Source organism: Catharus ustulatus, chromosome 14 (assembly GCF_009819885.2).
Source record: "Catharus ustulatus isolate bCatUst1 chromosome 14, bCatUst1.pri.v2, whole genome shotgun sequence".
NCBI lineage: Eukaryota > Metazoa > Chordata > Aves > Passeriformes > Turdidae > Catharus > Catharus ustulatus.
In genome coordinates this window covers 5,951,833-5,976,836 of record NC_046234.1, presented here as the reverse complement: position 1 = coordinate 5,976,836, position 25,004 = coordinate 5,951,833, and the positions used below count along the sequence as shown (strand labels likewise).

The window sequence follows — 25,004 nt, the reverse complement described above, 5'->3', positions numbered from 1 at the left end:
ACCTTCTTTCGATCATACTTACTTGTGAACTGGCCTGGTAGTGATTTTTAGTAATGTAACTGTTCAAGTTGGATTTAGCAAGATGGGAACTGCTGCTTAAACTTGAGATAAATTCTTTTGATTTGTCTTAAACCCAAGTTGACTCAAGTTTATTGGTAACAGTTGGGATGAAATATTTGCATGTTAAAGGTGCAGGAGTCTTTCTTAGCTGTTTTTTACTGGATATTCAGGAAAACTGAGAAGTCCAAAATTAGCATTCCTGTCACTCTCACATTAATTAGGAACTGCAGATACAGAACAACGTGCCTTTTAAACAAGATTTGAAAGATTCCTTCATCTGCAGGCCCTATATAAAGATGTTTGAAATTTGAAGGCAATGTTTAGTTAAAAGGAGAATCAAAAATTATCTAAGGCCCCATGTAGAGTCTGTTGGTTTATTTTTTAATCTCACTCCTGATTTATAGCTAAATAAAACTTAATCTTTTGACTTTTGCTTTCAAATGAGGTGTCCTCCTGCCGACTCGAGTTATTTTGTAGCTTTGTCCCAGGCTGTCCTTTATGTGAGTTCATAGAATCAGAGATTCATGGAGTGGTTTGGGATGGCAGAGACATTAAAGCTCATCTCAATCCACCCCCTGCCATGGCAGGGACACCTTCCACAACCCCAGGCTGCTCCAAGCCCATCCAGCCTGGCCTTGGACACTTCCAGGGATCCAGGGGCAGCCACAGCTGCTCTGGGCACCCTGTGCCAGGGCCTGCCCACCCTCATATGGAAGGATTTTTTCCTAACATCCAGTCTAAACCTGCCTTGCTTCACCTTAAGGTCATTCCTCCCTGTCCTATCTCTAAGATTACCATTTCCATCAACACCTTTTATTTACCTGATACTTGTGATTTTAAGATCCTTGTTAATAATTTTCCAGCTGTGAATTGCTGGGAACATCTGTTCCATGGAGAACTCTCCTTCCTCCCCCAGCTGTATTTCCATTTGCTCCTTTGCATGCCCATATTTCCTTGGTGGTGGCTTTACCCTCAGCCTCCTGAGGCCCTTCCAACAGCTCTTCTCTCTCCTCTCTCCTCCCAGTACCTCTTTGATGTTAAGAAGGCCAAGGACAAAGTGTTGGTGTCACTGCAGCAGGAGGATCGGCGCAAGTACAAGAAAGAAGGGAAAGGGGACAACATCACAATTGGCTTTGACATCCTCAAGGTAGGCAGCCAGCAGCACTGCTGGTGCAGAGCTTCTTCAGTTTGCTCAGTCCTGCTTCACCCTGGCAGTGAGATTTTTGGCAGACAGAGCCAGGATTAGCACCCTGTGCTCAAACCTTGTGTGGGCACTGCACTCAGGCCATGAATTTAGTTCAACTCAAACTCTATTTGAATAAATTTCATTTATTTGAAAGAAATAATTGTTGCCCCTTGCAGTAGAATTTAAGTGCTTTTCCTACCCCCCAAACTTTCTAGAGAAAGGCAAAATGATATTAAATGCTTAAAAGATGGAGGGGTTTTTCTCCTTCTTCTACCTCCATTTCATCAGCAAATGCAGCCAGGTGAATGAGGTTGAAAGGTCTGCAGTTTTTGTGTTGCTGCTTAGAAAAATGTGTTTTCAAAAGCTGGACTAGTGAGCAGGAAATGAATATATGGGAAAAGGAACCACAGGGATCCCAAAAGGTAATTTAATTGCACTCTGGAGGCAAATTGAGTAAAATGAAAACACTCAGAGAAGGAAGGAAGCAAAGAAACAGCAATTTTTATGCTCTTTCACTGAGGATTGAGGTAATCCTGTCATGTTGCTGCAGCTCCTGGGACTACATTAAATCTATGGCCCTCCCCTAAAAAAGGATCAATTTTTAACAGTTGGTTAGGTCTTCTGACATCTGCATCACACCTACTCATTTGCCAATCACCTGTTAACCACATACATTGAAAAGTGTCTTCAGAAAGCAGAATAAATTTCCCTTGTTCATGCCTGTAATTTGGAAAGGCTTGAAAGAGAAAACCACACCTTCCTGAAAGTTTCAGTGCTCTATTTTTATTTCTGATCAGTAATTTTTCTATTTTAGATGTATTCTAACAGCCCAGGCTCATTAGCATGACTAAAGGCCTTGGGAAGAGAGCTGCCAGAAAAGAATGAAGGGCTGCCTTTGCCCCAAGAGCTGCGTGAGAGGGAGGCTTAGATTTAAACTGTGCTCTGGCAAATACCAGTCCCCTGGAGAGGATGTTAAGAGCTGAGCACAACTTCAAGGCTTAGAACAAAACATGAATGGGTATTCTGTGGCTTTTGTATTCAGGAAAGGGCAAGGAAAATCCAGCTGTGTGCATCTGGATTGGAAGGAGGCAGAGGGATGGAGGTGCAGCCCTTGGGGTGTGTGTCCATCTCTGGAAGAGTTCTGAGCTCTGCAGTAATATCACATCCTCTCTTTGAGTGAGTTTCTGTGTTTGCCAGCCCCAAACTTTCACCTGCCACAGCTGAACTGGATGAGGAAACACTTGCCAAGTGATCTGCCTTTATTGCAGGTTTATGGCTGAGAAAGCTGTGTGGTGTTCAGGGAGAGCCCTGCCCACCATCCCTGCTGGCATTAACCCCTCTCTGCTGCAGGTGGAGGACAACAGGAGGTACAGGCTGCACAAGCTCACGGTGCAGGAGAGAGTGGCCACGTCTCCCTACTCCAACACACGCAGCGTGTTCCTGAGCGCGAGCCTCCAGCAGGGCCGCTACGTCCTCATCCCAACCACCTACATCCCTGGGGTCCCCACCAAATTCATCCTCAGGCTCTACACTGATGTGCCCTCCAAACTCAGGTGGGTGGCCCTCACAGCTGCAGGAGATGCTCCTCAGCCCACAGAAGGGGTTGCCAGGTTGTCCTGACTCACTGGTTCGTGTGGCTCCAGAAATGGGCCCTGGAGACATCAGGGGCACCTCTGACAATCCCAGGTTTGTGCATGGTCAGGAAATGTTTACTTAGGGACCTCTTGGACAACTCATTTTGAATATACAGGTTGGACATTAGGAAAAAGTTCTTCATGGAAAGAGTGATAAAGTACTGGAATTACTGCCCAGGGAGGTGGTGGAGTCACCATCCCTGGATGTGTTTAAAAAAGATTGGATGAGGCACTCAGTGCCATGGTCTAGTTGAGGTGTTAAGGCATGGGCTGGACTTGATGATCTTGGAGGTCTCTTCCAACCTGGTGATTCTGTGAATTCTGTGAATCTTTTGGCTTTCTTTGTTTAATTCTTGTAGTGGCCTCCAGTTCTAGGTCAGGACACTGGTGCTTGTGGTTACAGCTGATTTTTGTTGTTTCTGTGACCATCTCCTCTGAAAGCAGTGGTTGCTGCAAGAGTAGAACCAGTGCTTCATGAATCAGGCCCTCTGCATTTATTTCTTGATTTGATAGTATTTTCCACTATTTAAGACTGGGGTTTTTTTTCACCACCTTTGCTTTCATGCAGAAGATAACACAAATTTGTTTGACTTTGCTCTATTTTTATTACTTACATCTGTCATTTCTACACCACAGAACTCAAAAACGGCAGATGAGGAAAAACTACAAATCTCATGTTCTAAAAATGCCAGATTTCCACAACCATTGATTGTTTGCCTGACATTCTTTGCTTAGGTTGCTTTCTGTATGATTTTTCAGGGAGCTGAAGGCAGATAGGCCTGAAATGACATGTTGGAGTCTTCTTTGTGGCTACCCACGCAGAGTCATCCAAATCAAAGTCCACTTGGCTGAGGGTTTGCAGAAACAAGACAGATCAGGAGGTAAGTGGAAGCAGAATCTGCAAGAATGGAATTGGCTTTTCAGTCCTCTAAAGGTGATTTAGGTTGGTATGTAAGCAACCAGAAATTATCCAAACAGGATTTATGGGATTTGTTTTTCCATCAAGTTGTAAAACCTGCTCCAGTGGAGAGGTCAGATGAATACAGGGATGCACAACAGAAGTTATGGGCTGGTCAGGATGGGCAGGAGTAGCCAAGCCCTCCTGAGGAGCTAATTGTGGGGATTAGTAAGGTTCTTCTGACAGGGTTGTGTATTTTCTAAATGGAAAATATCCAGGAGGCAGCTGAATGGCACAGACTCATGGAGTGTGTTACATTTACCTCATTAGAGCACTGCAGGGAAGACTTTATGGTTTTCAAGCATCCATTTTCAGGTGGGTAAGGTGGAACAGTTAAATGCTTTGTACATGACTGTGTATCTGTCAGAGGAAGTGTCCTGAAGGACACCAAAATGGCTTTATAGCACCTGATGTTGAGTTCATTAGGAAACTTGCCCAGCTGTCCTTTGCTTTTTCATTTTCTACTCCTGTTCTGTCTGATAGCCTTCATTTTTCACAGCTCAGTGCTGGTTGTTACCAGAGCCCTGTTCCTGGCCAGAGGAAATCTATTTAATCTTTATTTTAAATGTTTATTGGAAAGCTCCTCCTTGGTGCTGTCTTTGATCCATTACCCTGTCTGGACAAAATAATGGATGGTTTGCTGTTGTCAGGAATGGTGGATGAATCCAACAGCCCAGACTCAGGCCTGGATGCTCCTTGAGGAAGTACCTCTGTCCAAGTCAGTGTGTTCTGAAGTGGATCCAGCTGTGTGCGAGCCAAGCACAGTGGCAGGTCTGCAGGATGATGAGGAAACTGTGCTAGAGGATTTTCTGTCACTCATTCCCAAGCCTGTTTTAAAAATTGCTCTCACTACTCTCTGTCAGGCCTTTCCCCCCAGTTTCTCTTTGAGAAAAAATCACCTTTTGTACCTTTAAGTCTTCCTGCTGCCATTCCATGTTGGATTTGCATATTTAATTGTTTTTTCACTAATATTCTAAGCTGAGTGTTGAGATCCATGGTGTGTGACAGCCCTGGAAGCAGAGAATCTTCAGTGGGAGCTGCCTTGGGGGCAGCATGAGAAGCAGAAGGAAGGAAAAGCAGAGATTCACCTGCAAGAGGCAAAACAAACTGCTGTGATTGCCAGGGCAGTGCTTGTGTCTCAGCACTGTACCTGCTGTTTGTTCCTGCCCTTTTCCAGTGGCTGAGGGTGTCAGAGCTCTCCAGGTTCTGGGAAGTAGAGAAGAGTGGGAATGCAGCTGGGAACATTCCTGAGGGAATGTGTTCCAGAAAACCTTTTGTTTTGGTACAGTGCTGCAGGATGTGGGTGTTAGATCCTCAGTGCAATTCTCAAAAAACCCAAAAATTAAGCCTTAGACTTGAGCACAGATTTCTTTGAGCCTTAGAAATGCCATTATTGTTCAGGTGTTTCTGGCTTTTACAGATTCCAATTTTTCTTTGCACTGCTCTTTTGCACAACTTCCCAGAGCAGCAGCGTGGCCAGGACTGAGGTGAGAGAGCTGCTGTGGGGTTCAGGGCAGAGCTGAACCATGTTCAGTGTTGAACCTGAGTTTTGTGTGCCCCAGAGCTGAACCCAGCCCTCCTTCCCCTGCCAGAGCCTGAGCAGCAGCTCCAGTTTCATTCCCAGCTCATAGCCAATACCAGGACTTTGCTTTTCCACTTTTGCAGACCTTGGTGTTTTTCCTTTGTCCTGTAAATAAACCAGGCACAGAACTGGGCCATCCATAGCTGAGAACATTTGATCCCCCATGTGCTCTCCCACTGCTTCCTTTTGTTGTGGAATGGGAGGCAGTTTTCCTAAAACAACTGACCCATCCAGCACTGCCATCATGGGGTCACATTTCGGAACATCATGGGTGCAGGAACATTCTGTCTCCTCCTTCCACCTCCCTCTGTTTCTCGAGGTCTTGCTGAGGATTTGAATGTTTCCTCCAAATATTCTCTTTCCTTTCACTTAGCAAGTCCCCTCATTAACTGCTCCCTCATCCATCCAGCAGATGTGCCTGTCACCTCTTTAGCTCTGTGTCCTTTCCCCACCCCTCCTTATGCTCTTTATCTCTTAATTACTGTTAATGCTCGGGTGTTGCTCTGCTCTTTGCCCTCGAACAAAGTTGTTAACACCATTGGGGTGACAGGCAAGACCCAGTTTTATCCAGATCCATTTTCCAAATTGCTTTGCAAAGAGGGCAGCTTTTCCAGCCCTGGTGACACTGTGTGGTGCCACCCCATGCCTCAGAGCTGAATTCTCAGTTCAGTGACACGGAAGGCAATTACCCAACAGAAAAGCCAATATTCTGCTACCTGCCATGGAGCTGTCAGGGGTTGTCAGGGAAACAGGCAACTCTGGCCAGGTGTAACCACAGAGCAACATATGGAAAAATCTGTGTCTGTCTTGTACATGGAAGTGGCTGCATCTGGTTTGGATGCAGCTGTTATGTGGTTTGTTCTTGTGAGATGTTGGTACCTGGTGTTGTAAATGAGTGATGTGTTTGAGGGAAATCATCTGGGTATGGTTTGTTAAAAAGCTAAAGTTGCCTAAAATTGTGCTGCCTTCTGGCTGTGGTGGTGTTTTCAAGTAGACGGCGAAAAAAATGTGTTAGAAGCTCTCACAAGCCTGACTTACAGATACCCAGGGTTTATTTAAAATCTGTATCTAAGAAGTTGCAAGGTGTGGAAAAAACAGATATTCTATCATTAACAACAGAAATGGACAGAGTTGTGTTGAAATACAAAACATAGTATTGCCTTTGTTTAATTAAAAGTAATTAGGAAATGGAATGGCCCATTCTATTTGTATGTGTTTGGTGTTTCCAAAATGGTTCTTGCTACTTATTGTAAAGGAAAGAGAATATCAACTTTAATAAGGAATAAAAATGCTTACTGTAAAAACAAAGCATTTCTAGAATGTTAAACAATTGCAGGGGGTCACATAAGAGGGTTAAATTGGATATTAGGGAGAAATTGTTCCCTGTGAGGATAGTGAGGGCCTGGAACAGGTTCATGGAGAAGCTGTGGCTGCCCCTGGATCCCTGGAAGTGTCCAAGGCCAGGCTGCACAGGGCTTGGAGCACCCAGGCACAGTGGAAGGTGTCCCTGCTATGGCAGGGGTGGCACTGGATGGGCTTTAAGGTCCCTCCCAACCCAAACCATTCCATGATTCTGTGTTTTCACCTGGACAGGGAGCAGGGGCTGTGATGTGCTCTGGTGCCCTGTCCTGTGGTGCTGCCAGGCACGGGAGGGGATTGTCTCTGCTGGGTTTCTGTGCAGCTCTCAGCTGCCATTCCGTGTTCCCAGAGCTGCTGGTTGTGTTCCAGGAGCAGATCCCTACGTGCTCATCAAGTGTGAGAACCAGAGCTGGCGCTCCCCGGTGCAGCACAACACCACCAGCCCCGAGTTCAACACCCAGGTGATCTTCTACAGCAAGGACAAGGACAGTCCTGTCACCATCCAGGTGAGACAGCCCCAGGGAGCTGCTCAGGGCAGGGAGGGCAGCAGGGCTTCACTGGGACCCCTTTTCCTTCATGTGACTGATACCCAGGAGAGAAGTGAGAGCTCTGCTCCCCTTGCTGGGCTCTGCCTGGGGCTGTGCTGCTGCTTCTCCTCCACAAACACCAGCTGATGGCACTTTGGGATCCCAGGGCATGTTTCATCCCAAGGCATGTTTCATCCCAAGGCTTTGAAAGAATTGACAGAATTCCCTTTTGCCCCATGTGGTACCTGATGAAACAAAGAAAAGCCAAGTGTTGTCCAGAGTCAGTGTTTGAAACAAAACCAAAGTTAAGGCTGTTATTAAGAAGTTTTCTACTCTGAATTCTAGTCCTGTGAGAACTAGACCTCACTGCTTACCTCAGCACTAGCTGGATGGAGAAATAGAGCTTGGCATTGAGGTGGTGCAGTCCAGGAGAACTTCAGTCTAGGCTGTGGGCCAGACTAAACTGTAGCGCTGAGGAGGTGCAGAGGTGAGCCCAGGCAGGCAGACAGCACTGACAGGCTATTTTAGGTTGGTTTTACTGCCAATGAGGTAAAAAAAGTCATTTTTATTCCTCTCCAAGGCAGGCTGTGACCCAGAAAGCAAAAGCTGCGTTTCGCTCCTTATTTGCATAGTCTGTGTAAAGGAGCATGCAAACCCAGCCTCTCCCTCGTGCTCTCTGGACATTCAGACGCACCCCCCTCCTCTCTGCCTTTCCAAGGGGTTAAGGGGGGACCCTTGCCGGGCACAGTGTGACAGGCTTTATCTGTGTCCCCTCGTCGCCAGGTGTGGAACAGCCGCCTGCTGGGTGACCAGTTCCTGGGGCAGGCGGTGCTGGCAGCATCCCCCGGTGAGCCCCGCGAGCAGCAGAGGCTGCGGCTGCGGGGCAGGGGCGCCGGGGAAGCAGCCGAGCTGCCGGGTCACATCAGCGTCACGCTTCTCTCCAGCCATGACCTCGCCGAGCTCTGAGCGCCGCACCGAGCTGTCACCTCGGCAGCCAGCGTGCACATCAGCATAATCGCTTTAAAGGGGGAAAAAAGCCCTCCAACTCTCCACATTATCATTGCTGATGGGCGGAGAGGGGGACATGCATATTTATACATAGCTATGCTCGCCATACAGCTCGTGCAGTGGGAGAGGGGATAAATGGAATGCTGGCAGGTAAGTTCAGGAGGATGTGAGCATCCTCCCAGCAGCATCGTTGAGGATGCAGGCAGGAATGGCTGCAGCTCCATCGGGCACCCACCAGCAGCTTGGGGACTGGCAAGTACAAGGGGGATTCATGGGGATTATTTCCCCCCATGGAAGGATATAAATTTCTTGATGAATTTCACTACAGATATTTCTACTCCTGCCACTACTCGAGGAGCTCGTGGCCTTAAGACCAGTCTTGCCAGGACAACATTAGAGGGGCAGATCCAGCAGTGCCTGTTTAAACACCAAATAAGAGCTTTGTTCACCCAAAGGCTCTCAGCTTGACTTTCTGACTCTTCTCCATCTCAAGCTGGTGACTCCCAGTTTGGTCTCTCTGTCCAAGGGCACTTCACAGTTCAGCTATGGCTTTGCTCAGAGCACAGATTCAGTAATGGGAGCCTCCTTGCTTTGTTTAAGCCACACAGTGCTAAAAATGGAATAACAGCCCTCTTGTTTTGGCAGTTGTAGCACCAGCCTGAAAGAGGAGAAAATGAGCTCACGAGAAGGGTGGGTTTGTAAAAGCTGGCTGCTGTTCCCTGGCAGGTGTCAGGTCTCACTCAAAATTTTGCAGTCATTAATTGCTGGTACAAGTTTCTCTTGGGTACCATGGAGGATGGGTGTTATTTCACATTTCCCTCACAGCAGGGGTGTGGTGCCAGCTCTCCCCTTGTCCTGCAGCCCATGCAGGGTTCCCTCAGCAGCTGCCTGGGGTGGGCACGCTGGGCAGTGACCCTGGCAGCGCACAGGGCTCTCTGTGCCACACACTCGGAAATGGATTTTACACAGCTGCACATTCTGGGTGCTGAAGTGAGGCTGAAGGACTGTTCTGCCTTTTTCACAGCCAGGAAACTGGGATTCCTCTGTGCCTTATAGCCACTTCAGCCACACTGTGCAATTTTTACAATTTATGAAATGGCCCTTGACAGAGTTAATGTTTTCACAAAAGGTTTTGAAGTCTCCTCAGGGCTCCAAAAGGATCGTTGCTGTGGTAGGAAAATGCTTTGTCTGGCATGCCAGAGATGGACTGTGGGGCTGTGAATGATGCTGCAGTGCCACCATGTCCCAAGGACCTAAATCCAGCTCTGTTCAGACAGTTTGGGCTCAGGCCCTTTGGCGCAGCAGAGATCTTGTCAGAGGTGTGAACTACAAGCCCACAGGCAAGTGCCATTCTCTGTAAGCTCAAGGCTTCAGGGCTGCTTACTCTCAGAAATGTCTGTAAACTGAGATTTATCTTTTTAAAGGCATGAACTGTCTCATGCACACAAGAGTTTGGATGAGAGGAACTGCAAATGTCAGGGCTGCCCTAGTCCTGCACTGAGACCTATTTGCGTTGCTTTTCCTCACACACTGTCCCACAGTGTTCCCAGGGCTTGCCTTGGCCAAAGGTCAGTGTTTAGCCTCAAAAAAGTTCCACTCCGAGATGGCACCAAAGATTTGCCCCATAATTTGGCTGAGGAAGTTCCTGAGCCCACTGAGGGCACAAAGCCACCTCAGCTCCAAGCTGGAGGGACGTCCCTTGGCTCTTTTCTTGGAGTCCCACAGTCCTGGCCCCCAGTCCCAGCAGCACCACCCTGCTCCAGCCTCTGCAAAGGCTTGTCCCCAGTGGCACAGAGGCAGTGTGACCAGCAGCTCTTGGGCATGCACAGCCTGGCAAGGTGGGCAGTCAGGGTGGGGAGCATGCACATGGTGACTTTTAGGCCTTGATCATTGTGCCAGCTCCAGCCATTCCCCCAGTTTGTCCCTGTGGCATGGGGACAGGCACTGCTGGCAGTGCTGCCTGAGGGACTGGCAGTGCTGGGGCTGCGGGAGGCTCAGCAGGATGCCTGGACCTCTGCAGTGAATATTTTTGGGAACTGTTTGGGTTTCCCACCAGAAGAACTGATCCAGCCTAGGAACACAGCTGGCTCTGCTGGTTTACAGATGCTTCTGCCTTCCCAGGTGAAGCCCAGATGAAGCAAGGCAAGGGCAGGCTGACAGGGTCCCCTGCTGCTGCCTGCTCCTAACACTGACAGTTAATATTGTTATAATATCAACATGTGGGAAAACAGCTTGGGGTTGGTTTTTTTGGGAGGGGGGAAGGGCTGCATTTATGTACGCACTCGAGCCACCTCAACAATGAAAACAGGTGGAAATGGGTGCAAAATATTTCATTGCAACCTTTTGTAACTTTTCAATACGAAGCGATCTCAATAAAATTTTACAAAAAAATACAATTTTAGCGATTTCTGCGGCGGCCGCGAGAGGGCGCTCGGTGTCCACCCACACAGGTGTGACCGCGGCCAGGTGCGACAAACCATAAAAACGGAGTTTAATTTATACAGGATGGCACACGCTACCCTGCACATGCTGTTGGATCTCCCTATACACTGTGTAACAGTTATAGAAGCACCTCCGAGTGTATATAAAAACATTATTTATATATATGTTCACACTATATATACACTCACCCTATATATATGTATATACAGATATAGATTATGTATTATATGTTTATATATATATAGTAGCATTATATAAGGAACTGTACAATGCAGGAGAATAATGGGTTGTGCATAGGGGACAAGATAAGGTATAAAGTAAATGTATGTCCATAGCTTTGTAACACACTATCTATACATATAATAATATAAAAACTACATATATATAGTACTATAATAGTACATATATATTTATACATATAATAATTATACAATATATTGTGTGTCTATGTACATTTGCACATCCCCCATTTAATAATCTGTTATATACATATCTTTCTCTGTAGTCTCTATATATTATGTATTTTTTGTGTCAGTGCATTCTGCCAGGTGGAGGGAGGAGAGGGAATTCTCCAAACACTCCACAGTCCCAGCTGACTGTGTGTATCCAACAGGATGTTTTGGCTGCCCCATTCTTCACCTGGTTTTGGCTGGAAATGCAATTGCACTTTCTTTCTCATCCAGAAGTGCCACAACTGGGCAAAACCCAGCCCATGGGCATTCCAGAGCAGCGTGGGCTGGAGCTGATGAATGGACACCCTTCCCCATCTCCAATCCACACCAAAGCCCCTGTAATTGGGACTTTCTATCTCTCAATTCAGAAGTGAATGGAACCATCGGGTGAGAACAAATCTCCCAAAGGAGTGAAAGTTTTATTTGTAACTTTTCTCTGAGCTGGCATGAATTGCTTCCATGCCCTTACAGATTTTCCTGGCTATACGGATCGCTTCAGGCAGGGCAGAGAGACTCACGGCTGTTTGCAAAAATGGATGCTGCCCAAAGGGAAAAAGAAAGAAAGAAAGGAACAGTTACTTTCCAAACCCAACTTCTCACAAGAGGAAGCAAGATTGCTCTGGTTACCACAAATACCCATTAATAGGACTGAGGGGACCATCTCCACCTCAGTCTGAATATTCAGGACCTTGCTGTCAGAGGGAAACATGGCCCAGTAATCCTATTCATCAATTTATCAGGATGTCTTCAGCTTGCTGGGATTTTGGCCCTGCCAGCACTCTGGGAATGCCACTTGCTGCCTCAGGGCTTTTTTCCTTTCAGGAAACTCAAAGGACTCATTTAGGTTCCTTTTTCCTAAAGGTAGTGGCTACTTTAGTTGTCAGAAAAGATGAGTGCAAGCTGTTCTGCAGGGAACTCCAGCACCTCCAAGAAATGTTGATCCCATCAGGATTTAGGCCTGTGCTATTCTGAAGAACACTGAGGTGCAGGTTTTCAGCACAAAAACAAGAACAGCCAAATCTCTGACTGCTGGGCTGGGAATGGGTTCGTCTTCCACCAACACCATTTTGGGTCTCTGTACCTGGCACCTCACCTGGCAGTTCTCCTGCCACCAGCTAAAACTGAATGCACTCCCAAAACAAAACACAGAAATGATCAGAGGGTGCATGGAACACCTTTCCTCTGAGGAACTGTTCAGCCTGGAGAAGAGAAGGCCCCAGGGAGATCTTATTGCAGCCTTTCAAAACTTCAAGGGATCCCATTTTTAGTAGGGCCTCTTGCAAAGGGACAAAGGGTAATGGTTTTAAACAAAAAGAGGAGAGATTCAGGTTAGGTCTAAGGAAGAAATTGGTTATGCTAGGGGTGGTGAAACACTGGCACAGGTTGCCCAGAGGGGTGTTGGATGCCCCATCCCTGAAAACATCCAAAGCCGGGTCGGACAGAGCTTTGAGCAGCCTGATCCATTTGAAGATGTCCCCACTCATGGCAGGGAGGTTGGACCAGATGGACTTCAAAGGTCCCTTCCAAACCAAATTCTTTGAAAAGCACCCAGAGTGGGGATTACCAGGAGAGGAGAATTTCCCAGTGGCCCTTTACCTCCAGGAGCTCCCTGGCTGTCCAGCGGACGCGGGGGTTGGTGTCCAGGCAGGAGTGCAGGAAGGCGTGGAACAGAAAGGACATCTTGCTGGGCATCCTCAGAGGGGGGTACTTGTTCCGGGCTATCAGGCGCTGAGCCTGGGGACAGAGCAAGCAGGGGACAGCCACTGACCATCCCTGGGCTGGCAACTCCACTGCAGGCCCCTCCTGGCTTTCTGGCAGCTGCCGACGCTTCTCAGGGGGCTGTGGTTGGAGGGTAAGGAAGCAGGGAATTGTCAGCCGGCAGAGCAGGGATGAGAATGACCCTGAGTGTAGCTCTGCATGGTGCTGATAGCATCAATCCCCACATGGGCATTACTCAGAAGCACTTGGTGATCCCTCTGGGTCCCTCCCAGCTCAGAATATTCTGGGATCTGGAAATAATTCTCTTCATCTGTGTTTGCTGCCTTATATAAGGCAAAGGCAATCCAAAAGTGGTCTTCCAAGAAAAGTCAGGGAACTTTTACAAGAGTGGGAGACTGAATTCTTCAGAAGTGCTGTCTTTCTTAGGAATTAACTGTGCAGCATTTAACTTGGTTTCAGCTATTAGTCATGAGATTTTATCCTGGTACACATTCCTCCACTAGCCCTTGCTCGTTTGGTGTAAGAACTCATAATTTCATTTTAAGGAATTAGGATCAAAAACTGAAAACTTCGTAAGAAATTTACTACAAGTAACTTTGCTAAAACATACTTTCAGATTTTTTTTGGGTAATACATAATTATGGCATCACTAGAACCAGTGACTGGTCAGAATTTGAAAAGACTTCTGGGCCTGCAGATACACCTATAATGCTTTTCATAATAATTTCCCAATTGGAGAAACTTGCTGCTGTCATTCACAACTCCAGCTCAGAAAGAGATCAAACACAGCAGGAGGAATTCAAGCAGTGCTGGAGGACAAAAAGGCACATTTTTGCACTGGCACAGGTCACTTCTCCTCTGATGAGATGTTCTGCAGGAACATTTCTAGAAGTGGGCCTTGATGGAACTATTTCAGGCTGATTTGGGTGGGATTTTGGTTCATGGGAGACAAAACATGGCACAGATTGGCAAGACAGTGGTGTCTGACAGTGTTTGCACCTTACCTGGACAGGGCTTTCTTTAAAGTATGGAGGTTCTCCCTCCAGCATTTCAATGGCCACGATCCCAAGAGCCCAGATGTCCACTTGGGTGTCATATTCCTTTCTTTTCAGGATTTCTGGTGCTACCCAGTAAGGAGAGCCAAGCACTGTGCACCGTGTGCGCCGCTCCGAGGTCAGCTGAGCACACAGGCCAAAATCAGCTGAGCAGGAAAACAAAAATACTGTCAAAACCAGCTAGAACCATGAAACCAAGCACAAGAATTCCCCACTCTGTGTCTGACAATAGAGATTATGTGCCTGACCAAGAATACCTACTCAGTTTCACAGATCCATCCATTCCAAGAAGAATATTATCACTTTTGACATCTCTGTGGATCACTTTCTTTGAATGAAGGAAATCCAGGGCTTTGAGGCACTGAAACAAAAAGCCCATGAGGGTAAAAATTAATTAACCTCATTTTATCACATAAGAAAAGGAAATGGCTCTAAAAGATTGAATTTCTAGGTGAAACACAAATTGTTGATATAGACTGTCCATTCCAAACCCAGCCAGAATGGCTGCAGTGGCCGTGCTCTCTCCACTCAGGTGACAAAGGGGGGTTTGTCAAAAAGGAAAATATCTCTCTCTCCATTATGAAGTGGATCACTTTTGGGTGGGAGGCTGCATGACAAAGGTTTTATGTTGGCCTCAACAGCAGACTCAGGAGTAGCTCATTAGTCACTTTTCAGAAGCAAACACCATTTGGGGTGCAATGCTCTCCTTTTAAGCTGAGGACTGTGAGAAATGAGGCTCTGTTTTAATTTGCTGTTAGTTTAAAATTCTACCACCAGAATATTTGCTTTTACAGGCCAAGAATGCAGTGCAGACATGCTCCAGTTTAAAGAGGCAAAGTTTAGAACATTAAATCAATCAAAAAACAGAGTACAATTGTATAATTACAGAGTGTAAGAAATGCCAGTTGTACTGGCATGAGGCTCACTTAGATGCCGTTTTATTTTAATCTCATAACAGCAGCACTGAAACAAAGTTCTGAGCATGAAGTCACTCCTGTCCCACCCTGTCCACTGGAAGCACAAGCAGGGTCCCTCACCTCCCTGCTGATAGCAGCTATCATTGTTTCCTCCATAAGGACTTGGACAAGAACGCTGGTTAAAGTGCCTCCATCCACATACTCCATCACGAGCCACAGGTCTTCATCCACCAGGTAGCTGAGAGAAGAAAACAAAGGCATGGAGGTGAATGTGCACAGCTAAATTACCTTGTGGGAGAGACTGCAGGGGAGTTTTATTTCCAGGTCACTTGTAAATGGAGGCAGAATAAAACAGAGAGACATTCCTTGTAGGCTACAGGGTGTTTGGAATCTGTGCAGTCTAAATGAGAAAGGCAAATCCATGAAAAAGGAGATGCCTTAGATGGCAAATGAGAAAAATGCAGTTTAGTAACAGCACAGATCAATCTGGAATCAGGACACTTGCCATCAACTGAGTCATTATCTTAATTTATCAGTTCCACCATTCATGCCAGGAACAAGGCAACACAACTCCAGAGTTATCCTTGGGAGGAGGCTTCTCACTGAGGACTGATATTGGCCAACCATTTGGAAAACACTGCATAAAATACAGTCAGAAACAGGAAAAACTATTTAAAAACTGGCAAATTATGTGGTTCTGCAAATGAGAATTTATTCTTCCTGGCTTCCACAGCAATGGAAAATGATGGGAACAGACCAAGGAAGATAACTTCTATGATGATTTATCAGCACTTACCGTCAAGACATAGAAAATATGATCAACTTGAAAAAACCCTAAAACACCACAAAGTAATGAACTGACAGGATGTTGTTTTAGTAAGATATGGCACATCCAGGTTTTTGAAAAGGGGTTTCCAGCTACATACACCAGAAAAGATTAATGGAGACATCCACTGGAGATGGATAGAGAAATAAGAAAGAGCTCCATCTTCTGCCAGTGGCCAGAGGGGTTTTTAACCTTTGGCCTGCAGTGTGTGAAGGAACATTCCCATGAAAACACCAGAGCCACTCACCTGTCTATATAATTGACAATATTGGGATGCCTGTTCTCCTTCATGATCTGAATCTCGTTGACCAGGAGTTCCTTTCTGCACCGTTTGCGGAGAGGCATCTTCTTCAGGGCCACCTGCAATGAAATTGGGGACCATGGAATGGAGAAGTTCAGCACAATGACCATGGGGAGAGTGGTTTTGGAACGATGGGGCTGGGCTGTGCCAACTGCCCTGTGACTTGTGATCACACACCAGGGCTCAGGAAGTGACAGGACAACAGCTGATTTCTCCATTTGCTCGAGTGCCACTTACAGGACACTTGCCAGAGACATTCTGCCTTCTAAACTCTGGAAAAATTTCCTTAAATTATCACCCACAGATCTCTGGCAACACCCTGCACATTCTTCCCCAATGGCCTCAGTTTATCACCTCTGGTATTATTCACACAGGTTTTGCAAGCAGGATTTTTTGACTGTGAAAATATATCAAAACAGCTTGGAATCCTGCAGCAATTCTATGGGGTTTGGCCATTATTTCAGCAACTGCTGCTGCTCTTGGCTGCATAACAAAGCAAACACGTGTACATGATGGATAAAATCTCACCCTAAAAGATCATAGCAGTTACACACACAAAAAAAATTACAATCCCACATTTCTCAGTTCTTGAACTTTGACTTTGCTACTCCAATTCTTTACCACAGTTCAGATTTCCCATTATTTTCTGGGTTTCTAAAGAAATAACCAATTCTCTGGTATTTTAAGCCTTAATTATGTTTTTCTGTGGAAGATACCACTGTCCCTCTTGCATTCTTTCTAGTGCTGAGTAGGAGTAAAGTCTGTCCAAGATGAGTTTGCAGGCTGCCACTGCTCTGTGCTTGAACAGCCTGTGCAGGAAAGCTGTTCTGGCCACCCAAAGCTCCAGCAGAGCTCCCAGCAGAGGGGAAAGCCCTGAGCAGCTGCACAATGTGCTGGGGTGTTGGCACTCACCACATCTCCTGAGGCTGGGTCCATGGCTTTGTAAACAGTCCCGAAACCCCTGGAAAGAAAAGAGCAGTGAAGAGAGGAGAAGCAGTTCAGGTGCTGGGAGTGAAAGCCAGCCCAGGGAGGAGATCTCTGCTGCACAAAGTGTTTTAGAACACCTCGGTTCATCTGTTCTTCAAACAGCAGCACAGCAGCCTCTGTCATGCAGGGTGTCCAAGGGAAAACTGAGGCCCAATCTGTGTTGGAGCACAGATCTTCAAAACCTAAGAGCAAGGGGAGGGTGTGCCTACAAACACTGGAAAATATTTAATTTTTTTCTCCATTTTGCCTTGTTGTGTTGGGTTTTTTTTTCCTTCTTTTTGTGTCCATGTGTGTATTTTTTTCCCAGGGAACGCATGCTGCAGACTATACAGGATAAGGTTTTGTGTGACAGTGTGAGCCGATTATTTCCCCTTTGGTTTCAGTTGCTAAACTATGTGGTTATAATCTGGATTACCAAATATTTTTAAGCAAAATATTAGAAATAAATGTTACTGAGAACTTTTATCTGACAGCTGTGGGGTGGCAAGATGTTCTTTTAGGCAATAAGGTTTGAGGGGTGGGAGATCTTTCAGGTCCTGCAGGTGTATAATCGACAGTAACAAGTATTTTTTTGAGTAAAATATTTGAAATAAAGGCTACTGAGAACTTTTATCTGACAGCTGTGGGGTGGTCAGTTGGTCTTTTAGGCAAAGAGGTTTGAGGGATGGGAGATCTTGCAGATCCTGCTCCTTGCAGCAGGCGAGGCACCGCCAGCATCGAGTTTTCTTTGACAACACAATTATTAATTCTGACCAGAATTATTAATTCTGATCTCTACTGAGGTGGGAGGATCTAAACCCACATCATGTTTGGAGCTTGCTTGGCTTCACACTTGATATTTCAGCAGCAAAATGCCTGGCCTGTGGCTTTGTAGGAGTGACTGGGATTGGACTTACCCTTGGCCAACTTGAACAAATTTAGTGTATCTTGTCATAGGGTCCCCCTTGTTCACAATGCCCCCTGAAAGAAATGAAATACAGGATAATCACTTCAGAAATGCAGTCCCTCTGTCCAGCTGTGAGCCCTCTGTGGGCAACAACAGCAACAGAGGCAGCTCCAAAGCACAGATGACTCCACAGATTTTCTGATTTTCTACAGCACTTTGAAGAGTTACCTTGACAGGAAACAAAGCACCTGGAGAAATATCCAATGGAGACAGAAATTGGAAAAAAAAAGGTATCAAAGCAAGAGTTTGTTTTCTACAAAGATTTAGGAGAGCTGGAACACAGCCTTTATTTTCCTGGGGATAAACACTTTGTGTGATTCAATAAAAAGTTTAATATTTCTGAAGATTAAATGCACCTTGGGTTCTGGGATTAATTTTTAAGAAATGGTGCAGTGTTCCAGGAGAGAAGATGATCTTCCCAACTTTCAGCAGTTTGCCAAAAGATTGTCTTTATGATTGCAAAGAACAGCATCTCATGTTACAATCAATAATGATGTGGGTTTAGGATGCAGGATCCTTATCATGGATTTCCAGGCTAAATTCTGATTATAACCCTGCCTGTACCATTTGAAGGACCACACTGCTTATCTTCACTATAATAGATTGATGTGAAGTATTTTTGCTCCCATGACTTGTCAGGGGACTAAAGAGAATTTAGGAATCCAAATATTCTGCTTGATTTGGCCATCATCACTCAGGAGTTCAGTAGTTTATTCACTAGGTCAATGCACCTTGTGCTGAATCAAAAACCATCTCTGCTTTTGCCTTCAGCACAGATAGAAGCATAGAGAAACTGAACTGAGCTGCCCTCAGGAATGCCCAGAGGTGACTCCTGTGTCCCTCTGGTGCAGCTCAAGCTGGGACACACACACCACACAGCAGACAAGAGGCACAGCACACGTACTCAGGCGCTCCAGCAGTTCGTCTGTCAGCTGGGATTTCTGCTGCGGCCGGACCCTGAGCCTGTCCAGAACGCTCGCGCTTCTGCTGAAGTCAAGAGGCAGGAGAAAGGAGTATTCTTCTGAACATTCAGCTCCCAGCAGAGAGCTCGTGTATATCTGTGAGGAGAAATCAGGTGATGTCAGGAAGGGAGCTTGCAGTGATCCCCTGAGCTCGTATTCCAAATGCAAACCCTCAGGAAGATGCTGTGGGCCACATCCAGTGCTCTTAAACTGGTTTTTGCTGTCCACATCATAAACTGGATGAACAAAACCAAAAGGCTGGTTTTACACAAGTTCATGGCCAGTTTCATGTTCAATTTTCATGGATTTTCTCAAATAATTGGTGCAGAGGGCCAGGTACACCCAGGAGACAGTTTCTCCTGTATCCTGCAAGGGAACTGATGACTAAAAGGGACGTTCAAAAGCAATTTTCAGGTGCCAGTGGCTGGGGTGGAGCACAGTGTCATGGCAGGACTCTGGCCCTCAGCATCTCCAGCTGGGAATGGCAGCTGCTGTCTGAGCAAAAACCTGCAACTCTGAATTACAGCAATGGTAACCAAAGCTGGCACTTACAAATTCTTCTGAGGAAAAAGCTGCAGATTCCTTGTCACTATCCTCTTCTCCAGAAAAGGAAAGAGCCAGCTGAGGTTCTGGTGACAGTGCTGTGGCCTGGGGACAGTCAGGAACACGAGTAAGTCTCCATTATGTCACTTGGGAGGTTTGATAGTTACACACAACTTTCAGCTGCTTCAACATCAGAAACTGATCTAGCCATGCACATGGTGCTTCAGCCTCAGTTCCCTGCTACACTACAATTTAAATATCCATAAATTATGGGGGGTTGAAACAGCCCCAGCTGCTGCTCTGCAGGGGCAGAGCATTACATCAAGTTGCTCCAAATTTGCTGTTTCCCAACCGCTTTAAAGCTGACACAAAGGCCACTTAGAGAACTGAAGCAAATCAAAGGCACCATTCTACACCTTCACACCTCACTGGTGCTCTATTTAAAATGTTTAATATTAACCCTAATAAATTTAGCCAATATTAATGTGGATATCATTCCTCTCTCTAGGATTGTTATTGCAACCCATTTATTAGTATGGACTGTTATTTAAAACTTCCTTTCAGTGGTTCCAGTGAGTTTATCTTATTTATGTTCAGCTATATATCCAGCTGATATATATATCCAGATAAATCATGAATCTTGATAGAAAGGGAATTCTAAGTTGTTAAAACTAAATTAAAATGGGGCAATTATACAGTATTGAAAATTGCTGTGAATTAGATATTCCACCATGGCTAAACCCACAATCTTTCATCTGTTTAAAAGCTTTGAACAGAAATTGAAGAAACAGCCAGGGATCCCTTTGCTGCTGCTGCAGAACCAGACACAGACATTTTTTCCAGGCTGGCATACTGTTGGAGCAGGGAAAGCTCACTCACAGCTTGCTCCACACTTCTTAAACTCCAGGAATGTCAAAGGTTCCTTCCCCACTCACCAAAGGATGTGATTCCCTGTATCCTCCTCTGGATAACTGGGTGACCAGATCTGCAGTGGGTAAGAGAAGATAAACCAGATGCTGTTAGAAAACTGCCTCTTGTGGGAAACCCCCATGGAACAAGACAGCCCAAATAAGAGAGCATTTTTCTTTCACAATATCCCTCCAGGAACATCAGTTCTTTTCCACAGTAAGCAATAGAACAGGATAAAACACCAGATTAATTTTTTTTCTGCATTTTTTCTGTCTATTTTTTGTGCTATTTCACCACTAAATAGAAACTCAGTCAAGAAAATGTAAATTGATCTTTAATGGTCAATGATTCTGCTCTGCCCAAGGGCTAAAGCAGTTTTCCTCTTTTTTTCCCCGCTATTAATAAATCGTGTATATTGGTTCTCTTTAGCTTGCTGAAAATGTTTCCCTAGAAAAGCTTTCCCAAAATCCCCCTTACCATGTGAATTCTATTCTGACACTGAACAGCTCCTGGCTTCAGGAGCACACACTCTTGGGAAGTTACATTTCCTCATGAAGGTCATCACTATTTAATATGTTTTCCCTCAGCTCTGGAGATAATTGCACACGTTTTAGAAGCACTTCTGAAGAGCTCTTCTAGTCTGCATTTTGGAAGTTGGCTGAAGCAGCAAAGTGAGGGAATTACAGACTCCCCAGACTGTTCTGTGTAGGGAATGGAACCCTCACAGTGCTCCCCACTTTCCAAATGCTGCCCACATTGAGACACCACTTTTAGCAGAAGCTGTTGACAGGAGTTCTACCAAACCAATGGCATCTTTGTTCCAATGGCATTTTTGTTCCAAAATCAGCTCAGTTCCTAAGGAAGAGCATGAAGAACACAATGACCCCAAACCAGCTCTGCTGCACCCAGGGAAAAGCACTACTTACTCTCCAGATGAGCTGTTGCCAGCCAGGGTTTATCTGGATAAAAGTACATTGCATACGTGGCAGACAGCAGATCACACGCTGCATCCCGGATTTGCCGGATCATTTCTGCAGAGCTGTGCTAGACCTTGCAGAGCAGCATAACCCAGAACTCAGATAAAACCTGTGCTGGTTTGCAGGCAGAGCACTCCTGGAGGAGAAGGATCCTCCTGGAATGCCAGCAGAAGGAGGGCACTGAGGAGCTCTGCATGGCAGGAGCAGCAGTGTCTGTTTGCACTGCGGGGACTTGCCAACGTTTCACCGACACCCCAGCGGGCCCTTGACATCACAGAGGCTGCAGGTTCACACTCTGGAATGGTTCCAGGCTGCTGCTTCACCAGCTGGAGCTTCAGTTTTGCTCCTTTTGGAGCCTGACATCCCTTTACAGCAGTGAGATGTCAACCTTCTCCTGATGCAAACTCCGATTCCTACATGAAACATCTGGAAATCAATCCTGTGTTTCCGTAATGATTCAGGCTTAACTCGTGTTCCAGGGGATTCTTTGATTCCATAACAGAACTCTAGTGTAGACAAACCAGTGCCTTCAGGAGCTTTGCACTGGACTTCTGATGCTCAGTAACATCTTGCTGAAATGATCTCTGCTGTCTATTAATGGGTAAAGCCCACCCTGATGGAATTTTCAGCACACCAGGGAACCCTGGGGGAAAGACTGTGCCTCTCACAATCCCAACAGTGAAGTTCTGGGGATTGTCCTGGTCCAGCTCCTGGAGCTCTGCTGTCAATTTACAGAAAGCAGAGCTTGGAATGGTGCCCCTGCAAAAACACATTCCCTCAGATGTGAGGGAACCCTGCAGGACCAGCTCCCTCAGTGGATGGACAGCTCCTCAATCCTCCTCTCCCATTTCTGTGTGCACAGAAGATGTGCTCAGGCTCTGAATAGCTTTTCTCTTTACTACAATGGAATATCAGGGCCCTTTCAGAGTATAATTTCATCCATTTCTCTCCCCTCCACCCTCTCATGAATGACTAATTTAAAGTGACTTAATATCTATTCTCTATTCCCCTTTGGCTTTGCATATTTTAATTATGCCTCTTCCTAATCCTCATTTTCCCAAAAGAGACTGAAATAACCCAAATTACCCCATCAGTAACTGTCTTTGATAGCTCAGTTAGTGCAGCTGATTTGTCACTTTTGCCAAACATGCTATTTTTGAGGTTTTTTCCTCAACATCACATGAACACACACTCTGTTCCACTAGCTTTTACCCACAAACCAAAGTGATCTGCTGCATGAAATGCCATATCCATTAAAATTTTCCCCATTAAAAAAAAAAATTTAAATATTTTTTTGTATTGCTGCTAAATCACTTTCTGGAAGATTTTAGTGACATTTTGCAGCAATGTCTTTGTAGCCTTATCTTGGATTGCCAACAGCAGGCGAGGACAGTGGGGTTGTTGGGAGAAATCCTGCTTTTCCCTGCTCAGCCTGAAGATTGCTCAAAATTATAAATGTCCTTTGTAAAGTGATTTTCCTGCAAAACACAGAGGGTTTTGTCAAAATACAATGTTTGCCAAGAGAAGAACATTCACACAGCTATTTCTGCAGTGAGAGGGCATCTTGAGCAAGACAATAAATAACTACTGGTCCTAGAGAGCTGCTGCCCACAGGTTCTCAGGAGTGGCTGCAGCCATGTGCTTGTGCAGCACCAGAAAAAGAGCCCCAGGTAAATTAGAAAGCCCCAAAAAGAAAACAAGCTCACACTCACAGTTAATAATGCATATATTGGATCTGTCACATTATTTTAGGAGGTAAGGAAAATGTGATCTTGGCATTTTTATTAAGCTTTTCCTCTGTCACTTTGAAACAAACTTTTGAAGGGTGAAATTCCATTTATTTTCAGGAAATACAGATGCCAGGGGCAGGGGACAGGCAGACAGGTGGGGCTGCAGCAGCAGACTGTGCCCCTGGAGCTGTGACAGCTGCCCCAGGGCTCTTGGACCACACTTCAGTGTCAAATGTGGTACTGAGAGAGAGCAAAGCCCAGAAGTGCCATGAGGCTCTGAGGAGTGGGGAGCACTGCCTGGGGATTAACCACACAAACCACCAGAATTGCTCCAGGCCTGGGTTTCACTTTCCACCTGCTGAGACAGGGAGATTTATCCAGCTTCAAGCATGAAAAGCACGTCATGTTTGCAGTATGCCCTGCTTCAGCAGTAATCTCATCCCTGGCAGTTTCCCTCCTCCACGAGCATCCACCTGTTGGGAAATATATTTGGATAAAATATTACTTAAATGATTAGGACTCAGGAACGATTCCTTTTCCAGAATTTCATTTGGTGTCATGCGAAGAGCTCTTTCCATGTTATGAAGAAATTTGCTCATTTGTGCTTTCCCGCTAGCAGTGATCTGTATGGGGTAGCTTTGCTTTGCCCAGCTTGTGCAGCTATCCAAGCTTTACTTTTACAATCTGCTCACACATCCCCTCATCCACACCTGGAACACGTTCCTGCTGAGCTGAGAAGGGCGGGCCGGGATCGCTTCACTGCAGGGAATCCCAAAGGCTGAAGGTCCAACCCGGCCTCAGCCCGGAGCTCCGACTGCCCGAACTCAGGAGCTCCCCTGAGGCCGCAGACCCCGCTCCGGGCACAGCTTCCAGTGCCCATCCTTACACAGGGAGAAACGGAGCCCCTGGATCCTCCGGAGCCCGTCCCGCTGCCTGCAGGGAGAGCCCCCCAAACAAGGATCCCCTCCCGCTGTCCCCTCCCAGCTCCCCGTGAGGTGTCCCCCCCTCAGCCCTGCCCTGTCACCTCACGGCCCCGCACCGCCGCTCCCACAGCCCTGTCCCCTCACTGCCGGAGCGCCCTCACCTCCTGCCGCGTGTCGCTGCTGGGGTCATCGCGCAGCTGCATCCCGGTGAGGCGGAGGATGCCAGAGCTGCTCGCCTCCTCCGGGGCTGAGGTGAGAACGAGGTGTGCCGGGACTCCCAACCCCGCCGCTGCCGTGCCCACTCCCCTCGCCCGGCCGCCATCTTGGCACGACCCCCGCCAGCCCCTCTGTCAGCACGGGGGGCGTGGCCTCTGCCCGCCCCTCCGCAGCTCCCGCCAATCAGAGACAGGGCGGGGTCAGGGGGGCGGGGCTTGGCTGGGCTGTGAGCCGCGGGCCGCCAGGGGGCGCTGCCGGGCCGGGACTGAGGGTCCTGAGGCGGGGAGAGCCCGGGAATGGGGAAATTGGGACTGGGGAGACTGGGGGGATACTGGAATTGGAGGGGCACTGGAATTGGGGAGGCTGGGACTGGGGAGAGACTGAAACTGGGGAGACTGGGATTGGAGAGATGGACTGGGAGAAACTGGGATAGGAGAGACTGGCATTAAGGGGAGAATGGGATTGGGAGGATGGATTGGGGAGACTGGGACTGGGGAGAGACTGGGACTGGGAAAACTGGGACTAGTGGGAGCCTGGGAATGGGGAAACTGGGATTGGAGGGAGACTGGGATTGAGGGGACACTAGGATTGGGGAGACTGGGATTGGGAAGAGCCTGGGATAGGGGGGAGCCCAGGATCAGGGAGATTGTGGGGAGACTGGGATGGGGAAGAGACTGGGATTGAGGGAGACTCAGGGAGGAGACATCAGTCACACCCAAGGGTCACCTGCACCAGGTGCTTCAGAACATTGCTTGTCTGGAAAACAGGAAAAAATACAAGCGAAG

General features: G+C 46.7%; 2 protein-coding genes and 1 long non-coding RNA gene across 3 annotated transcripts in view; 1 reads left to right on the top strand and 2 right to left on the bottom strand.

The window, feature by feature from the left end:
* The window catches only part of CAPN6 (calpain 6), a 42,100-nt gene extending 31,473 nt beyond the window's left edge, over window positions 1–10,627 (top strand). Inside the window, exons 8-12 of the mRNA XM_033072705.1 lie at window positions 1,085–1,207; window positions 2,597–2,799; window positions 3,640–3,761; window positions 7,149–7,285; window positions 8,090–10,627. Of these exons, the coding sequence (XP_032928596.1) occupies window positions 1,085–1,207; window positions 2,597–2,799; window positions 3,640–3,761; window positions 7,149–7,285; window positions 8,090–8,272 (768 nt within the window). The 3' untranslated portion in view covers window positions 8,273–10,627. The remainder of the gene's footprint in view (window positions 1–1,084; window positions 1,208–2,596; window positions 2,800–3,639; window positions 3,762–7,148; window positions 7,286–8,089) is intronic.
* A 580-nt stretch (window positions 10,628–11,207) lies between these two features.
* Window positions 11,208–22,790, bottom strand: LOC117003078 (serine/threonine-protein kinase PAK 3-like). Its single transcript, XM_033072706.1, has 12 exons — window positions 21,300–22,790; window positions 20,400–20,449; window positions 19,474–19,569; window positions 18,864–19,017; window positions 17,910–17,973; window positions 16,939–16,987; window positions 15,973–16,085; window positions 15,020–15,137; window positions 14,244–14,343; window positions 13,932–14,128; window positions 12,805–12,942; window positions 11,208–11,747 (listed from the first exon to the last, which is right to left on the bottom strand). The coding sequence occupies exons 1-12, from the start codon at window positions 21,400–21,402 to the stop codon at window positions 11,628–11,630; spliced, it is 1,302 nt and encodes a 433-aa protein (XP_032928597.1). The 5' UTR covers window positions 21,403–22,790; the 3' UTR covers window positions 11,208–11,627.
* Window positions 22,791–23,058: 268 nt separating this feature from the next.
* On the bottom strand, window positions 23,059–24,383 carry LOC117003079. Its single transcript, XR_004419455.2, has 2 exons — window positions 24,165–24,383; window positions 23,059–23,553 (listed from the first exon to the last, which is right to left on the bottom strand). It is a non-coding gene; the product is annotated as an uncharacterized LOC117003079 (long non-coding RNA).
* Between the last annotated feature and the right edge of the window lie 621 nt (window positions 24,384–25,004).

What these genes read in the sequence shown, in the direction of transcription:
- LOC117003078 (XM_033072706.1), bottom strand. Translation starts at nt 21,402, where the DNA reads ATGATCCGGCAAATCCGGGATGCAGCGTGTGATCTGCTGTCTGCCACG. An exon ending in ATTGTCAATTATATAGACAG is followed by an intron (nt 15,138 to 15,972) that starts GTGAGTGGCTCT and finishes TTCTTCTCTCAG; the next exon opens with CTACCTGGTGGATGAAGACC. An exon ending in TAGCTGCTATCAGCAGGGAG is followed by an intron (nt 14,344 to 15,019) that starts GTGAGGGACCCT and finishes TTTTTGTTTCAG; the next exon opens with TGCCTCAAAGCCCTGGATTT.